The 21,276-nt window shown below is 43.3% G+C and overlaps 1 protein-coding gene and 1 pseudogene across 1 annotated transcript in view; one reads left to right on the top strand and one right to left on the bottom strand.

The window, feature by feature from the left end:
- The window catches only part of CYBRD1 (cytochrome b reductase 1), a 35,654-nt gene extending 14,794 nt beyond the window's left edge, over nucleotides 1–20,860 (bottom strand). The window contains exons 1-2 of the mRNA XM_025934956.2: nucleotides 20,546–20,860; nucleotides 3,734–3,942 (exon numbers count right to left, since the gene is read on the bottom strand). Coding sequence (XP_025790741.1) covers nucleotides 3,734–3,942; nucleotides 20,546–20,738 — 402 coding nt within the window. The 5' untranslated portion in view covers nucleotides 20,739–20,860. The remainder of the gene's footprint in view (nucleotides 1–3,733; nucleotides 3,943–20,545) is intronic.
- Nucleotides 10,147–12,169, top strand: LOC112872276 (G protein pathway suppressor 2 pseudogene; annotated as a pseudogene).
- Nucleotides 20,861–21,276: the final 416 nt, after the last annotated feature.

Raw genomic sequence — 21,276 nt, 5'->3', positions numbered from 1 at the left:
CCCAACTTCAGATTATATAGATTGTTTGCTTCTTAATTGTCTTTTTCTCTTCTCATTGGGTTTTTAGGAATCTTTTTTCCTTTGTGTTATATACAGAGTCCTTTCGCTTGTTTGTTTGGTCTCTTCCAAATGGATAACAAATTATGATGGTAACATTTATTAAATAAGCATTCTTTCTCCACTAAATTGAAATACCAAAGTGCCGAAGAAAAAAAAATCGTGTACTACTTGGACTGTGTCTGTCCTCTCTGTTCTTTCCATGACTATATTTTGTTTACTCTTGTATTAATAGCTTGTTTTGAAGGCAGGTCTCCCTTCACCTCTTTTTCAACATTTGTTTGATTATCCTTGGATATTTGCTCTGCAAGTTTAAAACTACTATTGGGCTTAAAATGAGAATTATATTACACATAAATATAGTTGAAGAGGGAAAGATATTTCTTTTTTTTTTTTTAATTTTTTTTTCAACGTTTTTTTATTTATTTTTGGGACAGAGAGAGACAGAGCATGAACAGGGGAGGGGCAGAGAGAGAGGGAGACACAGAATCGGAAACAGGCTCCAGGCTCCAAGCCATCAGCCCAGAGCCTGACGCGGGGCTCGAACTCATGGACCGCGAGATCGTGACCTGGCTGAAGTCGGACGCTTAACCAACTGCGCCACCCAGGCGCCCCGAGGGAAAGATATTTCTATATTAATTGTTCTCTTTTAGTAACATGGTATCTCTCTAATTATACCATGTTTTCTGTTTTTCAATAAAATTTTATAGTATTTTACATATTCTACATATAGATTTTATACTTTCATTGTTCAATTTATTCCTACATATTTTATAATTTTATATTCACATTATAAATGAATTCTACTTCTTATTCTAAGTGGTTATTTCTAGTTTACGCAAAAGTTATTGAATTATGCATGGCTATCTTCTTTTTTTTTTAGTATTTTTAACTGTTTATTTATTTTTGAGGGGGGGAGGGGCAGAGAAAGAGGGAGACGTAGAATCCAAAGCAGGCTCCAGGCTCCGAGCTGTCAGCACAGAGCCTGATGTGGGGCTCGAACCCACAAACTGTCGGATCATGACCTGAGCCGAAGTTGGATGCTTAACCGACTGAGCCACCCAGGTGCCCCTGCGTGGCTATCTTAGATCCACGCACCTTCCCAAATACTCATTACTCTAACCATCTCTGGGTTATTAGACATACATTCTATGTATTTGTTTCTGCAAACTGAAAAAAAGTCACAAATTCTCTATTACTTACACAGATTTTTTCATTATCTTGTAGCTAAAACCTCTAAAATAAATTTGAATGACAAAGGTAGCAAGCACCAATATCTTATGAATGTAATGGAAATGTCTTCAATATTTCACACTGTAAGCTGGTGTTTGCTGTTGGATGTTAGTAAAGGTGTTTATCATCGGGGCCGCCATCTTAGATGTCAAGATGTAGTACACAGTGGCTCCACATCTAAGAGGAGTTTGTTTTCTCCCAGTGTGCTAGAAAAGTTTAAAGTATCCGTTCCTAGAAAGTCAAAGATACAAAACAGTCTGGACCAGTGCCTTTTTTAGAGATAGATTTCAAAAGATCTTACCAATTTCATCTAATATTTTATTGTCCTGTTTAGTTTTTTTTTTTTTTTTTTTTTTTTATGTTTACTTATTTTTGAGAGAGGGACAGAGACAGAGTGTGAGCGGGAAAGGGGCAGAGAGAGAGAGGGAGACACAGAATCTGAAGCAGGCTCCAGGCTCTGAGCTGTCAGCACAGAGTCCGACGCGGGGCCCTAACTCATGAACCATGAGATCATGACCTGAGCCGAAGTCGGACGCTCAACCGACTGAGCCACCCAGGTGCCCCAATCCTGTTTAGGTTTTCTAATTCGTCTTGGGTCAAATCTGGTAGTCTATATTTGGCAAGAAAAAAATCCTTATTTCTTAAAGATTTTTAAGTATATTATGATATATTAAAATTTAACAATCTGTCCTAATTTTAAAATAATATCTGTATCTATGATTAATTTTTTTCTTATTCTGAAGGTTGTGTATTTTGTTTTTTCTCAGGTTTGCAATGGTTTATCTCTTTTATTTTATTTTCTTTAAAGAACCAGCTTTTCATTTCATTATAATTTCTTCTATTTTTTATTCATTTCAGTTTCTTACTTCTCCTATATTCACAGAAAAGTGAAGTTCACATTGATATCCCAATTAGATAGCTGGCTATATACTGTCCTAAGGAAGGGAAGTGAATTGCCGTAGTTCACAAAGATTTTTCAACAAAATGGTTACCACCAAAAAGATTTTAAAAATTCACCTTTTACTTTAGTGTCCTAGAATAGCCAAATCCTTATCACACTCCATTAACTTTTGTTCATATACACTGCTCTCAAATGTATGTGTTTTTAATAAGTGAAGAAAAGACAGGGGAAAACTAAACTAATCACTGAGCCTTCAAAATCTAACAAAGAAGTAAAATTCATGTCTTCACTCATAAAGTTAGGAAAAAGAAATGACAGGGGCACCTGGCTGGCTCAGTCAGTTAAGCACCCGACTCTTGATTTTGGTTCAGGTCATGAGTCCGGCATCAGGTTCTGTGCTGACAATGTGGAGCCTGCTTGAGATTCTCTCTCTCCATTTCTCTCTCTACCCCCTCTCCCTCTCTCTCTTTCACTCTCATAAATAAATAAATAAATAAACTTAAAAAAAAAAAAAAAAGGAGGGGTGCCTGGGTGGCTCAGTTGGTTAAGCGCCCAACTTTCGCTCAGGTCATGATCTCACAGTTTGTGAGTTCGAGCCCTGCACTGGGCTCCATGCTGATAGCATGGAGCTCACTTTGGATCCTCTAATTCTTTCTCTGTCCCTCCTCTGCTCATGTGTGCACACGCTCTCTCAAAAGTAAATAAACATGAAAATAAAAATTTTTTTTTTTTTAAAGGATTTATTTATTTTTGGGACAGAGAGAGACAGAGCATGAATGGGCGAGGGGCAGAGAGAGAGGGAGACACAGAATCGGAAACAGGCTCCAGGCTCTGAGCCATCAGCCCAGAGCCCGACGCGGGGCTCGAACTCACGGACCGCGAGATCGTGACCTGGCTGAAGTCGGACGCTTAACCGACTGCGCCACCCAGGCGCCCCGAAAATAAAATTTTATAAAACAAAAAAGAAAAGAAAAATGATAGAGGAATATGGGAAAGAAATCTTGCCTATTCTTGTTTATTCAGCACATGGAACTTGAAGTCCAGATAATGGCAGTCTAGGTGTTATGGAGATAGTAATTTCCCTACATAGATATGTCCATATTTAAAATCTCATGCTCAGGGTGCCTGGATAGCTCAGTTGGTTGAGTGTCCAGCTTCAGCTCAGGTCATGATCTCACAGTTTGTGAGTTCGAGCCCCGCATTGGGCTCTGTGCTGACAGCTCAGAGCCTGGAGCCTGTTTCGGATTCTGTGTCTCCCTCTCTCTCTGCTCCTCCCCAGCTCGTGCTCTCTCTCTCTCTCTCTTCCAAAAATAAATGAACATTAAAAAAATTTTTTTTAAATCTCATGCTCAAGCTTAAAGACTGAATTCTGCAGTTCTGGTGGCCCTTCAGGGAAGAATACTTACAATGGAAACAAAATGGAACAGGCCTAAAGGGAATGAGAAGATTATTTCCAAGAGATATGAATGTGTAGAAAACATCTACAGTATCTGAACTGTTTTGCTTTTCATATCATGCTTACAAATACACTGAGACATTGACCTGTAAGATGTAGAGTATGACGACCGTCAGTCCGACCCAGCTGTGTAGACTGTACATGTTGGGGATATTCTTGGCATTGTGGAAATCAAAAACAGCCACCAGAGAGATAATTGCAAGAATGGCAGCAACAGCGTGTAAACCTGCATGGATGGATTTCATCAGGAGCTTGCTGCATTTCCAGGTCCATGGCAGTCTGTATACGATGATGGCTAGAAAGAAGCAAAAGGGGACAGAACGTGGCATTGTTGTTTTTAATTAACACAAGTTGAACAGTTTGACGCGCCGAACACTCCCTTCCATGAAACCCTTTTCACCTGGCTTCTGCTTCTCCCCTCTTCCCTGCCTCTCAGGGGTTCATTCTTGGGCTCTTTTGCCATCATCTTCTTTATTTCTGACTTATGAACAAACTCTGGTGGCTCTCAGGGTCAATTCTAAGACTTTTTCCTCCCTCTACACTCTCTGTGGGTGATCTCATTCACTCCTTCACTGAGATGCTACCTACATGGCAGGGACTCCCAAATTCTCATCTCCAGTTCATACCTTTTTAAAGTAGGCTCCATGCCCAGCATGGAGGCCAACATGGGGCTTGAACTCACAATGCCGAGATCAACACCTGAGCTGAGATCAAGAGTCAGACGCTTAACCAACTGAGCCACCCAGGAACCCCTTAAGCCCAGAACTTTCTTCTTACCTCCAGACCCACAAAATCCAACAGCTTCTTTACATCTCTATAGAGGTGCCTCCAAATATCTCAAACTCAACACATCCAAAACCAAATTATTAATCTTATGACCTGGTTTCCTCATATAGTCATAGTTTGATAAGAAAAGACAGACTAAGGATTATATATATATATATATATATATATGCACAAAGATTTAACCGAACAAAAGAGTATATCCACATATTTTACAGAAAGGTATATCCAAATATAGATAAACATAAGAAAGATGTCAACTTCACTAGTCAACAGAGAAATGCAAATTAAAATCAAATGAGAATATGTCTACCACATATCTGAATGGCTAAACATGAAAAATGCCAAGTATTGCAGAGGATGTAAAGCAATCACAGCTCTCATGTTCTGCTGATGGGAGTTTAAATGGGAACAAACACTCTGGCAAACTAGCAGTATTCACTCAAGCTAAACTTATGCATAACTTATGATCCAGCAATTCTACTCCTGGGTATATGCTCCAAAGGAATATGTACATATGTTCACCAAAAGACATGCACTAGAATATTATTAGCATCACTATTTGTAGTGGCCCCAAACTAGAAACTCCCCAAATGCCCATCATTAACAGAATGAATAAATAAACTGTGATATATTTACATCATGGAATAATACACAGCAAAGAGAATGATCTATAACTAGAACATCACCCAATGATATGGATCAACCTATAATGTGGGTGCCAAGAAACCAGACATAAACAGTTATAGACTGTATGGATTCAATTTATACGAACTATAAAAACAGGCAAAACTCATCTCTGCAATAAGAAAAGTCAGGATAATGGTTACCCTTGTGAGGAAGTGGTATAGTAACTGAAAAGGAACATGCAAGAGATTTCTAGCTTTCTGCTAATGTTCTGTTTCTCAGTCTGAATGCTGGTTACATAGGTGTTCACGGAGGGAAGATTTCACCAAGCTATACACCATATGTACATTTTTCTGCACGTAGATTAAACTTCAACAAAAACATTTTTGAATAGCATCTTTTTTAAATGTGCTGGTTTAAGCAATAGATTACATAGCCATGTTAAGCAGCATGCAATTTTTGTTCTGAAGACAATATCCTGCCCCTACCCACCCTCATTCTCACCCCTCCAGTCCATGTCAGGAAAACTTTAGAGGTCTGAAAATGTATGACAGGTGGATAAAGTCTGAAGAATACTTCCTCTGGAAGGTGGATTCCATTATAACAGCAGTGTATATCGCTTAGTTCCAGCACGGAAAAAAAAAAAAAAAAAAAAAAGCATATTCCCACTACAGACGTTTATAATTTAAATATATAGAACTTCATAGGATCACGGAAATTTATGGCATTATCTAGTCCATTCTCAGTCACAAAGGCATAAACCTACAAAGACAGATGTGGGTTCAGCCTCTTTAAAGCCTACAGCAAAAGATGTCAATCTTCGTATTCTTTGGTTCCATTCCTTAACACTTGACAGCCCTCACCATTAAGACAGTCTTCTTTTTATCTAGTCCAAACTCTGAAGGATTGCTACTTACTAATTTTAGTGCATATATGGATACCTTATAAATGTTGATCGATTATATTTCCTCGAGGACATGGAGACTTTTTGGATAATCATTTCTATATTCAATGAATCTTTTCAAGCCATTTAGTGCAGCCAGGTATACCAGTTGACCCTTAAACAACCTTAGGGGCAATGACCCCAACTAAGTTGAAAATCCACATATAACTTTTGACTCCCCCGAAACCTCACTACTAATAGCCTACTGTTCACTGGAAACCTTACTGATAACATAAACAGTTGATTAACACATATTTTGTATATGCATTATATACTGTATTCTTAGAAGGAAGTAAGCTAGAGAAAAGAAAATGTTAAGAAAATCATAAGGACAATACATTTACAGTACTGTCGTGTGTTTATCCAAAAAAAAAAAATCCACCCGTAAGTGGACCTGCACAGTTGAAACCCGTGTTGTTCAAGAGTCAACTGTACTTTTAAAATCTATCTCAATGTCCCTTCTCATCCTTACTTCATCCTCTCTGAAGGAGGGAGTGCATTTTGCTGTTTCTCCTTGTATCCTGAGCCTAGAACAGCCCTGGGCTCAAAGCATGTAGCTCCATAAGTATGATTTTTAACTCTTATTTTGAGATAATTGTAGATTTACATGCAAGTTGTAAGAAATAATACAGACAGATCCCATCTACTCCTCACACAGCTGATAACATCTGATATTACCAATGGTAACATCCTACATAACCATAGTACAACATCACGACTAAAAAACAGACATCAATATAATCCACTGACCTAATTCAGATTTCGCTAATTTTATTTGTGTGTGTGACTTTTGCGTGTTTTTTTAAATAAATGTAAGATACTTTCTTCAGGCTGATCAAAGTCTAGAAGTCAAACTGAAGTCAACTCAGACACATGGTTTCCCCTCCTTATGCTTCTTCTCCTTGGAATTAGTGGATATACATATCCCTATGTACATGTGATTCTCAAGTTTTCATATAAATCATATGAAACATATATGATTCTCAAGTTTTCAAGGAAAGCAAATGTCTCTTTACCCATGACTTTGTGACCTTTCATCCACACAGTGGAGCGTTTTGCAATCTGTGTGATCAGGCATTAGTAAAATAAAAATGTGGATAATATGAAAATCTAATAATACATCTCACCCTCTTCTGGGTTAACATGATTTATTACTTACACACACACACACACACACACATACACAACTGAACCCTTACACACCATGCTAAGTGCTCTATATGTTTACATCATAATTTTTACCTCAACTCTGTGAAGAAGGTATGATTACTATTACCATTATACAGAGGAGAAAGCTAAGGCAGAGAGATGTTAAGTAGCTTGCTTAATCTCAATTCACATTTTAAAAATAATTATTATTGTTGCTATCATCATCATCCTATCATCCAGGCACTGCCCTTATCTTAGATGAGGGAACTTGAACATCTATGTATGAAAAGGAAATACGTGGACTATGTTTGCTTGAAAAGCAAATTATGAACAATAAATCACAACAGCTTTTTCTCCCTGATCTGGATCCTGTTGTGTTAAAAATTTCCAAAATCAAAACTAACCTCTGATATTAGAACTCAGGAGTAATTATCATGACCGAGAGAAGTTACGATGGTTACCAGGAAGATTCTTGGGTGCCTGGGATGTTGTTTCACCATCTAGGTACGTGAGTGTGTTCATGTTATAAAAACATGTAACTTATGATTTAGGTACTTCTCTGCATGTGTGTGGTTCTTCAATAAAACACTTGCCTAAAAAAAAATGTTCAGTGAAGAATTTTTATTCTTCTAAATACTACAGGCATCATAGAGGAATGTGTTGAATTTCCTGCAAAACTAAAATCTTTGCTCCTTGAGTGTTAAAACTGGATTTTTGAACCTTGCACATTTACTCAAATGCTTTCAGACTGGTTGCACACAAGCTTTCCTTCTCTAGCAGTAGCATGAATGGACACAATGTAATCTTTTATTGATGATTTGGGGTTACCAATAAAACATACTGTCCTATTACCAGTGGAGAAAATCCTAAGGGGCTTCTAGAGCTGGAGAGGTGCTTCCCTCCCATCCGCATGAGCCCAGGCAGTTACGATGTTTCAGCCCCTGGGTCTAGTTTAGAGTTCTTCAATCTCCTCTTTTAGTTTCTTGCTTAGGTTAGGGTGCTTACCCTCTTCCATCATCCTGTATAATCTTTTCTTCCTACCACCCTTGAGTTCTAATTTATACCTTTTTATGTTGACAAAAATCAGAACCTCTGTTAAATCAGGGTGATGGATACATGGGGATGTTATGTTACTTTCCGTATGACTGAAAGAATTCTTACTATTTTTCAAGTTAAAACAATATTTTTGTAAGTTCACAAACCCAATAGCGAATTAATCTCAGCCACTAAGTCGGCAGCCCGCGGAAACTGGAGGGGGCTCTCATGTGAGGGAGGCCTGGAGTTTCTGCCTCTCCTGGGTATGTGGAAATTCTGCCAAATATAAATAGTTGACTATCATTCAGAGTGTTCTTTAGATAAATGAAGGATAACTGCAAAATGTTACATTTGCATAAAGTGTTTACATGTTTTTAAAGATGTATAAATAACAAAAATACGGTGGACTCCCAGAGAAAAGGGCAATCTTAACAAAGCAAACCACATTTCTTAAACAAGAAGCTACTCTCAACAGCTATAAAAACTGCCTAGAGAGCGGAATTTAAATATTTCTTGCTTTTTTGGCTTGGCATTTACCTAGACACCATTCCTGAGGTTCAGTGAGAAGGAAGAAAAACGTCTCATAAGCCCATGAGGAGGGGAAACGGCATCAAACGGCTACTTGCAACTGAAACAAGGGTTTTCTGTTAAGAGGCCTGAGTTGGCAAGACCATATCCTCGCAGAAAACGAAGGGAAACATGAACACGTATATATGTGAGAAATACATTTTAAATCTTCTTCAGAAGAAGAATGATTGGTAGTGGAACACACCAGGAAGAAAGAAGAAAGAAAAGAGAAAAGAAGGCAAAGAAGGAAAGGGAAAAGGAAATCAACACCTGTGTATAATTATTTCTCGGACAAATGAAGGCGAAAATATAGTAACTTGAACTGAATTTAATTAGAAAATTTCTCAGCTCCTAGCTGCATGATCAATGCAGGAATGTGTGAAAATATACATTCTCTAAGATGTAATCTCTGGTTTGACACCAGCTTTCCATCCATAAACTATCTATAGGCAATACAAATTTTAGATCTGTCAAAGCATATGTGAAGAGAGAGGCACTTGGAGGGAGAAATGTCCCCAAACAGAAAACAATTTGACTCTAGTTCTTCCGTGTTTCAGTCTTGTGATTCATGAAGGTAGGGGCGTGTCTACTTTGTTCAGTGTCATATCTCAGCAGTTAGGACACAGTCTGGTACATAGTAGGACTTCATTAAGTGTTTGTTGAATAAATAAATTTTTTAAAGTACAGTAGGGGCGCCTGGGTGACTCAGTCAGTTACCCATCTGTCTTGGGCTCAGGTCATGATCTCACAGTATGTGGGTTCAAGCCCCACATCTGGCTTTGTGCTGGCAGCTCAGAGCCTGGAGCCTGCTTCAGATTCTGTGTCTCCCTCTGCCCCTCCCCAACGTGTGCTCTCTCTCTCTCAAAAATAAATAAACACTTAAAAATAAAAAAATTAAAAAGTACAGTAATTCATTATTTCCCAGCAAATGAGCAGATACTCTTTGAAAATGCACAAATCAAAAACTCAAGACAACCTGTACTGCTGATCCAAGTGTAAGACCAAGTGGTCCTTTCAAGCAAGTAAAAGGTAGTCTACACCTGGGCCCACTTAACAGCTTGACATATGCTTTAAATGAACCCCCAAATAGGGGTACCTGGGTGGCGCAGTCGGTTAAGCGTCCGATTTCAGCCAGGTCACGATCTCGTGGTCAGTGAGTTCAAGCCCCGCGTCAGGCTCTGGGCTGATGGCTCGGAGCCTGGAGCCTGTTTCCGATTCTGTGTCTCCCTCTCTATCTCTGCCCCTCCCCCGCTCATGCTCTGTCTCTCTCTGTCCCAAAAATAAATAAACGTCGAAAAAAAATTTTAATAAATGAACCCCCAAATAAAATAGGAGTAATTGTTTGAAGTACAGTGGAATTTTAAAACACTTACAAATTCTATTTAAATATGGCGTATGCGTTACACTTTCCTTAACCCTTTGAATGAGGTATTATTTTGATATCCTTGGTATATGCTCAGAGCAGGATTTACTAATTTCCCCATGCACCCAAGAATGTACCATACTCTATGCAAAGATCTCCAGTTTAAATGTAAATGCAGAGAATCCTTTAAAATAATCTTCTTGGAAAGATTCCTACGGTAGCTGTCAAAGAGAACCTGAACTTTGAAGCACGAATGCCTGGAACCCCGGCCCGCTAGAGCTGCGCTAGCCGGAGCACCCCAGGCTGGACAGGCGGGGGGGGGGGGGGGGGGGGGGGGGGGGCGGGCACGTGACCCGGGCTGCGGTGGCTGGCCGCGGACTGACCGGCGGGCTTCCGCCTGGGCTGCCCCGGCGCAACACCCCCCCCCCCCCCCGCCTGGGCGCCCGCCTCCGGGTAGGCCCAGTTCGAGGTCTGGCAGTCAGTGGCAGAGCCGGGCGCCCCCGGCCCAAGCGTCCTCAAAAGCACCACGCCTGTGCTCCTGGAGCGCCCCAAGCTTTCCAACGTCGTGGCCCGGGCGTTGCACCAGCACACAAAATGGAGCGGGAGCGCAAGCGGCCAGCGGAGTAAGAAGAGGTGGACAAGACAATGGAACAGAAGATGAAGGAAGAGCAGGGAGAAGGGAGAAAAAGGACACGGCATGTGGCATCCACACGACTCCTGAAACAGAATGCTACGGGCACCAGTGACAGTCACAACAAAGTTTATTACAATGAGAGGCAAGGCCGACGGATCGGGACCAACACTCTTGATAAGAGTGCGGCCCCAAACAGCCGGGGTACAGAGTTTCTATAACCGATCACATCGTTTTATCATCACCTGGGAACAGAACAAAGAAACAGTTTCCAGATGAGTTAGAAACAGTTGCCTAATGAGGTGTTTATTTTAGACTTTCTGCCTCCAAGTTGCAACCAGTGGATCTCCTTGACCCTGCCTCTGATGCTCTTTTCTTTGAACTTTTGTTTCCTTAATTGGTGAAGCCTAATTTACAAGAGTATGAGGCATAGTTTACAAGAACAAAGCAAGGCTGTTATCTCTTAACCTTCAGTGTCAACACAAAGCTGTTATTTTTCAAGCTAAGCGTTAGCCCTACACTACAATTTAACCCTTACAGGCAGAGAGAATGTCGCTAGAGGAGAACAAGGAACAAATCCTGAAGTTGCAGGAGAAGCTTGGGGCCCTACAGGAAGAGAAGCACCAGCTTTTCCTACAGCTCAAGAAAGTTTTACCTGAGGGTGAGAAACGGAGGCTTAGGGAGCACAGTGACCTGACCAGGCTGACGTCAGCTGCGCAACAGCAGAGCCTGACTGTTCACACAGGAGCTCCCCTCCTTAGCATGCAGAAGAGCCCCGGAGGGCACAGTCGCCCAGGCACCCTCTTAGTGGCTGCTGGCAGGGCCAAACAGATGTTCCCACCCCAGGTACTTACAACCCTGCAGGAGGCGGGCTCAGCAGCAGCTTTCGCAGGGACCGCAGAGGTCGGCCAATACCAAGGCCGTGCTTATGGGACCGCCCACCTCGCTGTGGACCCCCTTAGCCAGCCCTAGGCTGCGCTCAGAACACGTTCCGCGTTTCCGGCACTGCGGTACCTGTCATGGCCACAGCCCTGTGCAGTGCACAGCCACCATCAGCCCACCCAGATAGGGTTCCTCCAGCCTGGTGGTGACCTGGCCTGACAAAAGCCCTTGCAAAAGCAGATGCAACATACTAACCAACGGACTTATTTTCTGACTCTTCCTCCCTGCACCGCATGCACCCCCAAGCTCTGCGTCCAGCCCCTGCCCTCTTTGCCTCTGCCCAGCTCCCTGTGCAGATGCACCTGGCAGGAGAGTCGGGCTTTGCAGCTACCAGCCAGCCTGGCCCTCGGCTCCATCTTCATCCAGCTCAACCAGAATTCGCCATTCTACCACAAGTGACCATCAGACTTTTGTCTTCAACCTCACCGCCACTCCCTGCCATGGGTGAGGGTCCCCAGTGTGTCCCAGTCCAAAAAAATCTACCTGCCACTGCAAAAAAAAAAAAAAAAAAAAAAAAAAAAAAAAAAAAAGAAAAGAAAAAAGAAAAGAAAAGAAAAGAATCTGAGCTTTGGAACATGCCTGTGTATTCAAACCGTCTCGACCTTTAGAGAATCAAAATGTAGGAAGTGATTTGGATGATTTGGTAGATTTGTTTTAGTATCTTGGCACTGAAGCATCTCTTTAAAGTGACTGAAATCATCACACAGGTGGCTACCTGGTATCGAAGAGTGTGTGAAGAGAGAAAAATTCAATTAATTGCTAGATATTTAAATACCCAGAAACTCTGCATTGTAGAAACATAAGCTATATTTTCTTATGCTTCACATCGATATTATGTAACAAATTAGAAATGGTACTGGCTCTGATATCACCTCTTTGACCCTAGTCAGACAATCTTTAAACTTAGGAGCTGAACGTCAAATCTTAGCCAGCTCTAAATATCTAGGGCTCAGGTTTTCTAGAAGAAAACTGTAACTCAGCTCTAACAAACTTAAATGGGAACAGCTTGTAGACAGGGCTACATTTTACTTATTTGTTTTACACAGTGTCTGGCATGCAGTAAGTGTTTAATAAATGTATGCTAATTAAATAGGATGATATATGAAAACTGGATGAATGAACAAACTTAGAAAAGTACAGCCAAAGTCTGTACAGTTCTTTCATAGCCTATTTTTACCTTTTAAGAAAGTTTCTCCTGGAAGAAAAAAAAAACGTTATAAAAAAACATTTCTGGTCTATTTTCTCAACAGAGAAGATTATTCTTTTTAAGGGAAAAATTTAAATCCCACAAAGTCAAGACAGAAAGTCACTTGTAAACTGGGAGGTATGGAGTGGATTTGGTCCATGGATGTGTTTTGTTTGATCAGCACAATATTTGGGGGGTTCCGTTTTCGCTTTGTGGCTGGTTTACTTTTAGACTGAACCAGTTTTTTAAAATCTGTATTCTCCTGGATAATGGGAAGCTCTAGCCACTCGGGGCTGGCATCCCCATAGAGCCACAATCTGCTGCAGCTAAGAGGTTTCCTATTTTGTCAAAAGTAGACACTCTCCAGTTCTTTACAGTCCTCCCTCCACCCTCAACATGCACACACAGAAGGCATGTCCCTTCAGCTGTATGAGGATCTGACCTTTCGTTAATGGTCTTAGTTAACAGATAACGTAGCTTCACACTAATGTTATTAGGAAACATTGCTCACAATAAAATGACCCTCTGATTGGTAAACTGTGTCTAGACTGAGAAAAGTAATGAAAAATCTATAAATACGTGATAAGAATGCCAAACTCTGGGCTTCCCAGAGTGCAATGATAACTGTTATACCCTATGTTGCTTTCCTAGGGCTAGCATAACAAATTACTAAAAACTGAGTGGCTTCCAGTAACAATAAATGTATTCTCTCATCGTTCTGAAGGCCAGAAGCCCAAAATCATGGTGTTGGCTGGACTAGTTCCTTCTGGAGGCTCTGAGGGAGAATCCAGTCCATACCTCTCTCCTAGCTTCTGGAGGCTGCTGGCAATTCATGGTGTTGCTTGGCTTGTTGACACATCATTCCAATCTGTGCCTCCATCTTCATATTGCCTTCCCCTCTCTGTGTCTGTGTCTCCAATCTTCTCCCTTCTGAGGACACAAGTCATCGGATGTAGGGCCCACTCTAAATCAGGATGATCTCATCTTGAGACCCATAACTTTACTTCTGTAAAGACACTATGGTCACATCCACAGGTCCTTAAGAATATGACTTGGACATATCTTTTTGGGGGACACTGTTCAACTCAGTATATATCCCCTGCAGGAACACTGCAAGCCAGATCTATAGAGTATTGCAAGAGATACTGGCTGCTTTGGGGCATGGAGACCTAAAGCTCTGATCCCACCAATGTAGATCTCATCTCCTGGTGAATAAACTGTCACCTGCAGAGAGGCTAGTTTATGGGGGGGATATATGGTTGCTACATGAACCACTGCAGAAAGGATGCCTGTTTGGGGCACCTGGGTGGCTCCATTGGTTAAGCATCAGACTCTTGCTTTCCGCTCAGGTCATGATCTCATGGTTCGTGGGATTGAGCCCCACATTGGGCTCTGTACTGACAGTTCAGAGCCTGTTTGGGATTCTCTATCTCTCCCTCTCTCTCTCCCTCTCAAGATAAGTATTTTTTTTTAAATCACTTAAAAAAAAAAAGAAAGAAAAGAAAAAGGATACCCGATGCAGTCACGCTAGCAAGCTCTGGTTCCTATCCTACATCCTCCTAAGTGGGCTGGTGCCCAGTGTGATCTTGGCAGTCTTGTGTGTCTAAATGTTTAGTTGAACACAGAAAGACATTCTCGTGGGTGCTACACACCTATTCCACTTCACATATTTACTTTATAAACCATCCTTGTAGGTATGGCCCCTGGTTTAGAGGACTGCCCAAGCTTGCATTAATTTAGTAAATATTTATTGAATTCTGACTGCATGCTAGGTAATGTTCTACACACCATGGATACGGCAGTGAGGAAAACAGACAACAGAACTTACATTTTAGTAGGAGAAGCCAATGAGTGAATAAATAACTAAAATAGTCAATGGTCAGAATCTGGGTAATACTGTATTTTAAGTTTGGCATCTATATAATTATCTGAAGGACTGGGTGAGAAGTGTGATAGGGAAAGAGGAATCCAGGATGACTGAATGAACATCCAGAAGGATGGGGTTAAGGGTACGGTTGTTTTTAGGATGATAGAAATTGTAACATGTTAGAAATAATCCATGGGGGGGGGGGGGAGAAACTTAGTGATGCAGAAGGAAAAGGGGAGAACTGAAGTGATGATGTCTTTAGATTGGCAAGAGGAGGCACAGGTCGTACTTAGCAACATTCTAATGACCCTGAGGCCTTTAGAATAAAGATGCATTTCCAATATAATATGACACCCATTCTTCCCTAATAAACCAGTACTGCCAAACTGGCTGAACAGGATAATCACTGAGGGGGGAGGGAGAGCACATTTACTTTAGATGTTATTATTATCATTATGAGTAAAATTGCATTTTGTTACAGAACGAATCACTCAGTCATTCAATTGCTATTTATTGGCCTACCAGTTGCCAGATCTAGTTGTTATTCTAGGTGCCAGATATACAACAGTGAGCAAAGTAATCGTTTCTAAAACATTTTTATTAGTTACATTACAAAGAGATCTGCATGTATTTATAACAAAAAATGCGTTTTGGGTTGCCTTGAATTGTGTCTTCATGCTTTGTAAAAACCCTCATTTCCCTAAAATTGGTAGGTATTATTATTAATAGTGTCCTCAAGGCTGGGTTTAGAGTAGGTATCTGGGGCATTTTCTCCACCATCTTCTTTGCCAGGTGCTACGCCAAGAGCCTTTTCAAATCATATTTAAGTGGACTTGGATTTGGTCATTTTGAGATACATTATTAGGCTATGCCAACTGCCTTAATTTAAGGCCTACTCAATTTCTTTTTCTTAGTCTTTTAAATGTTACTTAAATGTAGTTAGATTCTCTCACAAAGCCAACTTGAGATCACCATACAATTCAATTTCTCTTCCTTCAGTTTATACAGTAAGCAGAGTTCTGCATGTGGAAAGGGAAGGAGTATAGAATTGCTGAGGCTTCTATTCACCCAATTTATATACTTGAATTTTCTACCTTTTACCAAATAACATATTCCACCCTGCTGAACCTTTTAAAAGGTCAACTGCCACTTTGAGAGGGTTTGTTTCAATCTTTTCTGTGGCCTTCTTTTCAAGGGCTGTTTCTCTGATTTCCTGGCAGTGTACTTATTTCATGGGAAACATTCCTTTTAAGAGAAGTACAAAGCCTCTTCTCAAGTTCTCTTTGAAATTCTTCCTCATTCATGTTCGCTAGGTTTCCCACTAGTTTAAAATTTTATTTCAGTTTTAGATGTCCTATTGTCTGTTATATTCTATTTTAGAATACATAGATTTCCCAAAATGTATTTGGACTATGTGCGTTTAGGTATGCATGTACCCGCCCCCCTCCCCCCATCACCGCAACACACACACACACACACACACACACACACACGCACGCACACACACACGGGCATTTATTTTGTAACTTTTGTGCTTACTCCAGAGCTTACTTCTTAAAGGTGCTTCACAGGACTCTTTACTTGTTCTCAAATGGTTTTACATGTTGTCTACAGTCCGTGTATTATATTTGTAAGGCATTTTATGCTCAGAGTAATAACTGGATTTCAGCCTTCCCCTCCTCATCTCTAAATATTTGCGCATCACAGACAAACTCCATTTCATTGTGTTCATTACTAGGGATCTGAAAGAGCAAAACCTAAATATTTCCTCACTGAAACAGTAAAGAAGTTTGTTTTAACATGGCTAGTCTGTAACGTGTGTTTCCCTCCTGGCTTACAAAGCCAACTCTTTAACGCTGGCCCTGCAACCAGAGCCCTTGTCCTGCTGGATAGGAGCAAGTGTGGGGTGACCAAGATTCGTAAGAACTCAGTTATACAACGCATGTGCCTGTATGTATGAAAAAGCTTATGTTTATGTCAATGAAATACATTATCTGATTAAAGTGCTTTCCAAGTCTGGAATCCAAATAGTAAACAGGATGGGGAATGTTGACAGAACAAACATTCCAAAACTAATACAAAGCCCGTAACTTAGCTTAGGGGAAACAAGGTTTGCATAAAAGCAACAGATGACCATTTCCAAAATATCCATTCACACGTTTTTGCTCAAAAGTCAGTATGAACAGATTAAGAAAAGTCCGAAGTTTCAAGAAACTAAACTTTTAGGAAAACTCTAATGGACTCTAACACGAATAAACCATTTCAAAGTGTATTTGAGATGAACCTTTTTTTGCTTCTCTTAAGAATACTTTGCAGAAAATAAGCATATTGCCATAAAAGCAGAGAAATGAACCTTGAAAATAGAGCCACTGGAAACATACTACCTCCCTGGGTAAGGTACTTAACTGCTTTGTGTCTTGGTTTATTCTTACATAACTGTGAAAGAACGCACTCAGTGGGCATACAGGAAACATTCAATAAATGCCAGCGATTGTTTGGTGACTGTCTCCTCTCTCGTAAGTCAGGAAACAGCTAATATCATCTGTGTTTCCCTTACCCTCAACTATGAGAAGACTCTGGAAAGTTTCCTGGTATTAGGAGCTGCTCTGAAGGGCTGGTTGGAAAAGATGAAGAGACTGTTGCCACTATTTGGAGCAAACAGGAGATGTTCACAGCTCTGGCCAAACTGAAGGGCCCCACCACGAAGGAAAGAGTGTTTTTGATGACAGTGACTTTGGGACTTGAGTCTGTTTTTCTCGTTTTAGGTCAGTGGCAAAATAACTGGGACTTATGTAACGAAATAACTTGGCTGGCCAATGGCCGGCGCACCCGCATGCCTGTCACAACCCAGGTAAGGGAAGCATTAGCAACTTGTCTGCCACTACATCCCAGAGTGGGAGAATGCTGGCCACACCTGCTGAAGGCTGCAGCACGAGCTTTAAATGGAAACAAAAATCTTTTCTTCAGGAATGAGGTCGGAGCTTTTCTGTTAGCTTGTTTGATTCGGAGAGCCAGATACGGCTGGAGAAAAGGCAGCCCGCTTGGAGACAGAGCTAGAGGTTTTGGCCGGTGGCACCTCTTTCTGAAGCCTTTACACTTCTGTCCATTATTTTCTTTTTTATTTAAAAAAATTTTTTTTTAACATTTTATTTATTTTTGAGACAGAGAGAGAGACAGAGAGAGCATGAACACGGGAGGGTCAGAGAAAGAGGGAGACACAGAATCCAAAATAGGCTCCAAGTCTGAGCTGTCAGCACAGAGCCCGACGCGGGGCTCGAACCCACGGACCGCGAGATCATGACCTGAGCTGAAGTCGGCCGCTTAACCGACTGAGCCACCCAGGCGCCCCGTCTGTCCATTATTTTCTGAGGTATAACCTCAGCTCACCATTTTCTACCTTCTTCTAAATACTTTGTCTGCAAGGCCTTTACTTCACTTTTCGAAAAGTGCCTACAAAGAAATGGCACTTGCGCCACTGGCTGGAGGTTCCTCCAGCCAAACAGCGGAGGAAGGAAACTGTCAGGACACAATACCACACACACACACACAATACCACACACAACCACAATAAAAACTGCCATGGATTGAAGGAGGAGGGGGGTGGACAAGCGAAATGGGTGAAGGCGGTCAAAAAACTTGACTTCCCGTTATAAAATAAGTCCAGGGGATGTAAGGTACAGCATAGTGACTACATTAATAATATTATATTGTATATTTGAGCCATTGCTAAGAAAGTAGATCTTAAAGGTTGCTCAGGGGGTACATCTTAAAAGTTCTCATCACAAGAAAAAAAAAATGTGTAGCTACGTGAGCTGTTGGAAGTTAACGAGACTTACTGGGGTGACCACTTCGATTTATAAATCACATGTGTGGGGGATAAGCTTAGGAATCCCCCGAGCTTACACCAATGGGTTAACAAGGCATAATGACATACAAAGTCATAAAATGCTCACACCTGAGTTTGGGTAAGCCAGATTGGCACTCCAAGAATAGGGGAATGCAAAGACACCCCAAGAATAGGGAGGCACAAAGGTGCCAGGAGTAGGGAGGTGCAAAGACACCCCAAAAGAGAGGGGGTGCAGAGTCCCCAAAATAGAGAGGGAGAGGCAAAGGCCTGAGACAGAAACGGTGCAAAGGTGCCTGATACATAGGTATAGGAAATAAACAAGATTAGATGTTCAGGGTGAAAGCACCCCCAATTTAGTAGTATAGCAGAAAAGCTGCTTTCACAGGAGAATAGGGCCAGGTTAGGTAAATTGGTGAACTGGACTATGGACTGCTGTGCTGCAGGCAAAGCAGCCGGAAGCAGAGATGGTTAACAAAAAGAAAGGTGCCTTATTCACCCTGAAGCTATTCCCCCTGTCTGTCTCATCCCCTAGGCTAGCTAAGATAAACAGGCACTGCGCCTCCTGTCTGCTGTTAACAACCATCTACCCATCTGCCCGGTGCCCGGATTTTGTTTTATATTGACCCAAACCCCAAACCCGAAAAACTGTATTTCTTCAAAACCCCGCTCTTCCCTCACATCCCCAAGTTAAAGTTCCTAGTTTCTTTGTCTCTTTGTGCAGGCCCATCACGTTTGCAAGCCTTCTGATCTGAATAAATACGGGGCAAGGACCCTTATTCGGGGCTCTTGTCTTTTTCCTGGACATGAGCCATCTCTTGCTTTCATCCTGTGTCTGCTCTTCTGCTGGCCAGAAGAGAACTCTAGACTTAAGAGTCTACGACACACACATATAATCTTACACATGACCATGTTATACACGTGAAACATGTTGTATGTCAGTTATAGCTCAAAACAAAAACAAAAACGAAATATGTCATCCACTGAACCCTCCCTCTGGGCTAGCCTCATCCCAGAGCGTGAGTACACGCCCGGAGCTGCACTCTCGTGGGGCCAAACGTGGACACAGCAAACCCCAGGGATGTCTCAAGCACAAGCATCTCCGGGAGCCAGGCAGCCGCAAGCCCCACCTGCCAGCTCCCGCCCCACTTCAAGGCCAGCGCCCAACAGGAAGCCCCGCGGGAGAACTTTCGCTGGTCGGAAGCCACAAACACAAGTCTGTGAAGGCAGGGCAGCCCTAACCCCCTTTTGAGTCCTGGCAGCTTCCTGGGCTGGACTGAAATGAACGCTCTAGGAGACGCGAGACTAGAGCTGATGCTTCGCTCACCCCGACCACCTTCACTCAGGCCTGAGGATGGGGCAACAGGAGACCAATTCTCGCCCTACCCTTTCCGCCTTCCTCTCCTAATCTGCAGCCGGGAAGAAAGTTCAGAGGAAGGCCTCGCCTAAAGAGCGTTTCGGCACCCCTGATTGCGCAGGCTCCGTCCACGGGGGGCAAATTTCGGGGCCAGGGACGCTCCGCACTGCGGCCTCCCTCCTCCGCTCCGCTTTCTGGCGTCACGCGGCTGCCTCACGTGCGCCCCGCGCCCCCTCGCAGCAAAGAGTTAACCAAGTGGGGCCGGCGCGCCGGGCCACCCGCTCCGCCGCAGCCGTGCCCAGCCGCCCCCCGCGAAGCATCTCGTGGCGGTGCCCGCGCCTCGCGCGCCGCCGCCGCGCCACCCCTCCCCGCTCGCCCACGTCGGCCCGGGGCAGGCTCCGCGCGCCCGCGGCTGCCGGCTCCGTCCCGCCGCCACGCCCGGCCGTCTCCGCGCCCCGGCCCCCGGCCCCCCGCGCTCGCCGAGCTCCCCCTCGCACCCGCTCGCACCCCCTCGCTCGCCCACGTCAGCCGCACTCGGCTGGGATCGGTCGGGGAGCCCGGCCGGCGCGTCCCTCCCCGCTGCCTCCCAGGAGGTGCCCAGTACCGATGCCCTGGATGAAGACGAAGCCAGTGACCACGAGCACCGGGTGCCAGTTAAACTCGAGCGCGGTCCCGTCCCAGCCGAGTCCCTCCCGGTAGTGGAGGACCCAGATGAGGGTGAAGAGCACGGACAGGAAGCCGACGAGCAGCGCCGACACCAGCAGCCCCAGAAAGCCCCTGTAGCCGTCCATGGCCATCAGAGCCCCATACTCCGCGCCTCAGCAGCGACAGAAATTCTGCCAGGCGGCGGCGGCGGCCTCCGGGCACTCCTGGGAGCCGTCTCCGCCCGGGAGGAGGGGCTTCCTCGCGGGCCTGCCGGAGTGTGGGGCCTCCCGAGGGTGGGCAGCTCGCGCTCAGAAACCCGCCCCACCCCCGAGATCTCGGGCCGCCCCCTGGCCCAGCATCCGGTAACCGATCCAGTTGGTTGTTGAGAGCCAGGGAGCGCGGAGGATTCCATGCCCGCCGCTTGCTTTTGACTCTGCCCTCGTCTCTTATTTGTGGGGAGACGAAGGCAGTGGTGCTCGCTCTAGGTTATGAGAAGAGATGGGACTGTGTGTCGATGTGGATTAAGGAAGCCTCCAGAGCCCCAGCCCTGAGGATTGGCCGTCTTCGATGCCAGGAATGCGCCAAGGAGGCCCTACCTAGCAAAGCAAACTACTCGCGGTTTGAGCTTTCGACAGGGAAGACAGACATCGTCTGGACCCTGGACTTGCCTATATAGTGTCAGAAATAGTG

The sequence above is a fragment of the Puma concolor genome, chromosome C1, assembly GCF_028749965.1.
Source record: "Puma concolor isolate L17-30 chromosome C1, mPumCon1.1.hap2, whole genome shotgun sequence".
Classification (NCBI taxonomy): Eukaryota; Metazoa; Chordata; class Mammalia; order Carnivora; family Felidae; genus Puma; species Puma concolor.
The sequence above is the reverse complement of the archived record's forward strand: the minus strand, read 5'-3'. Positions and strand labels throughout refer to the sequence as shown.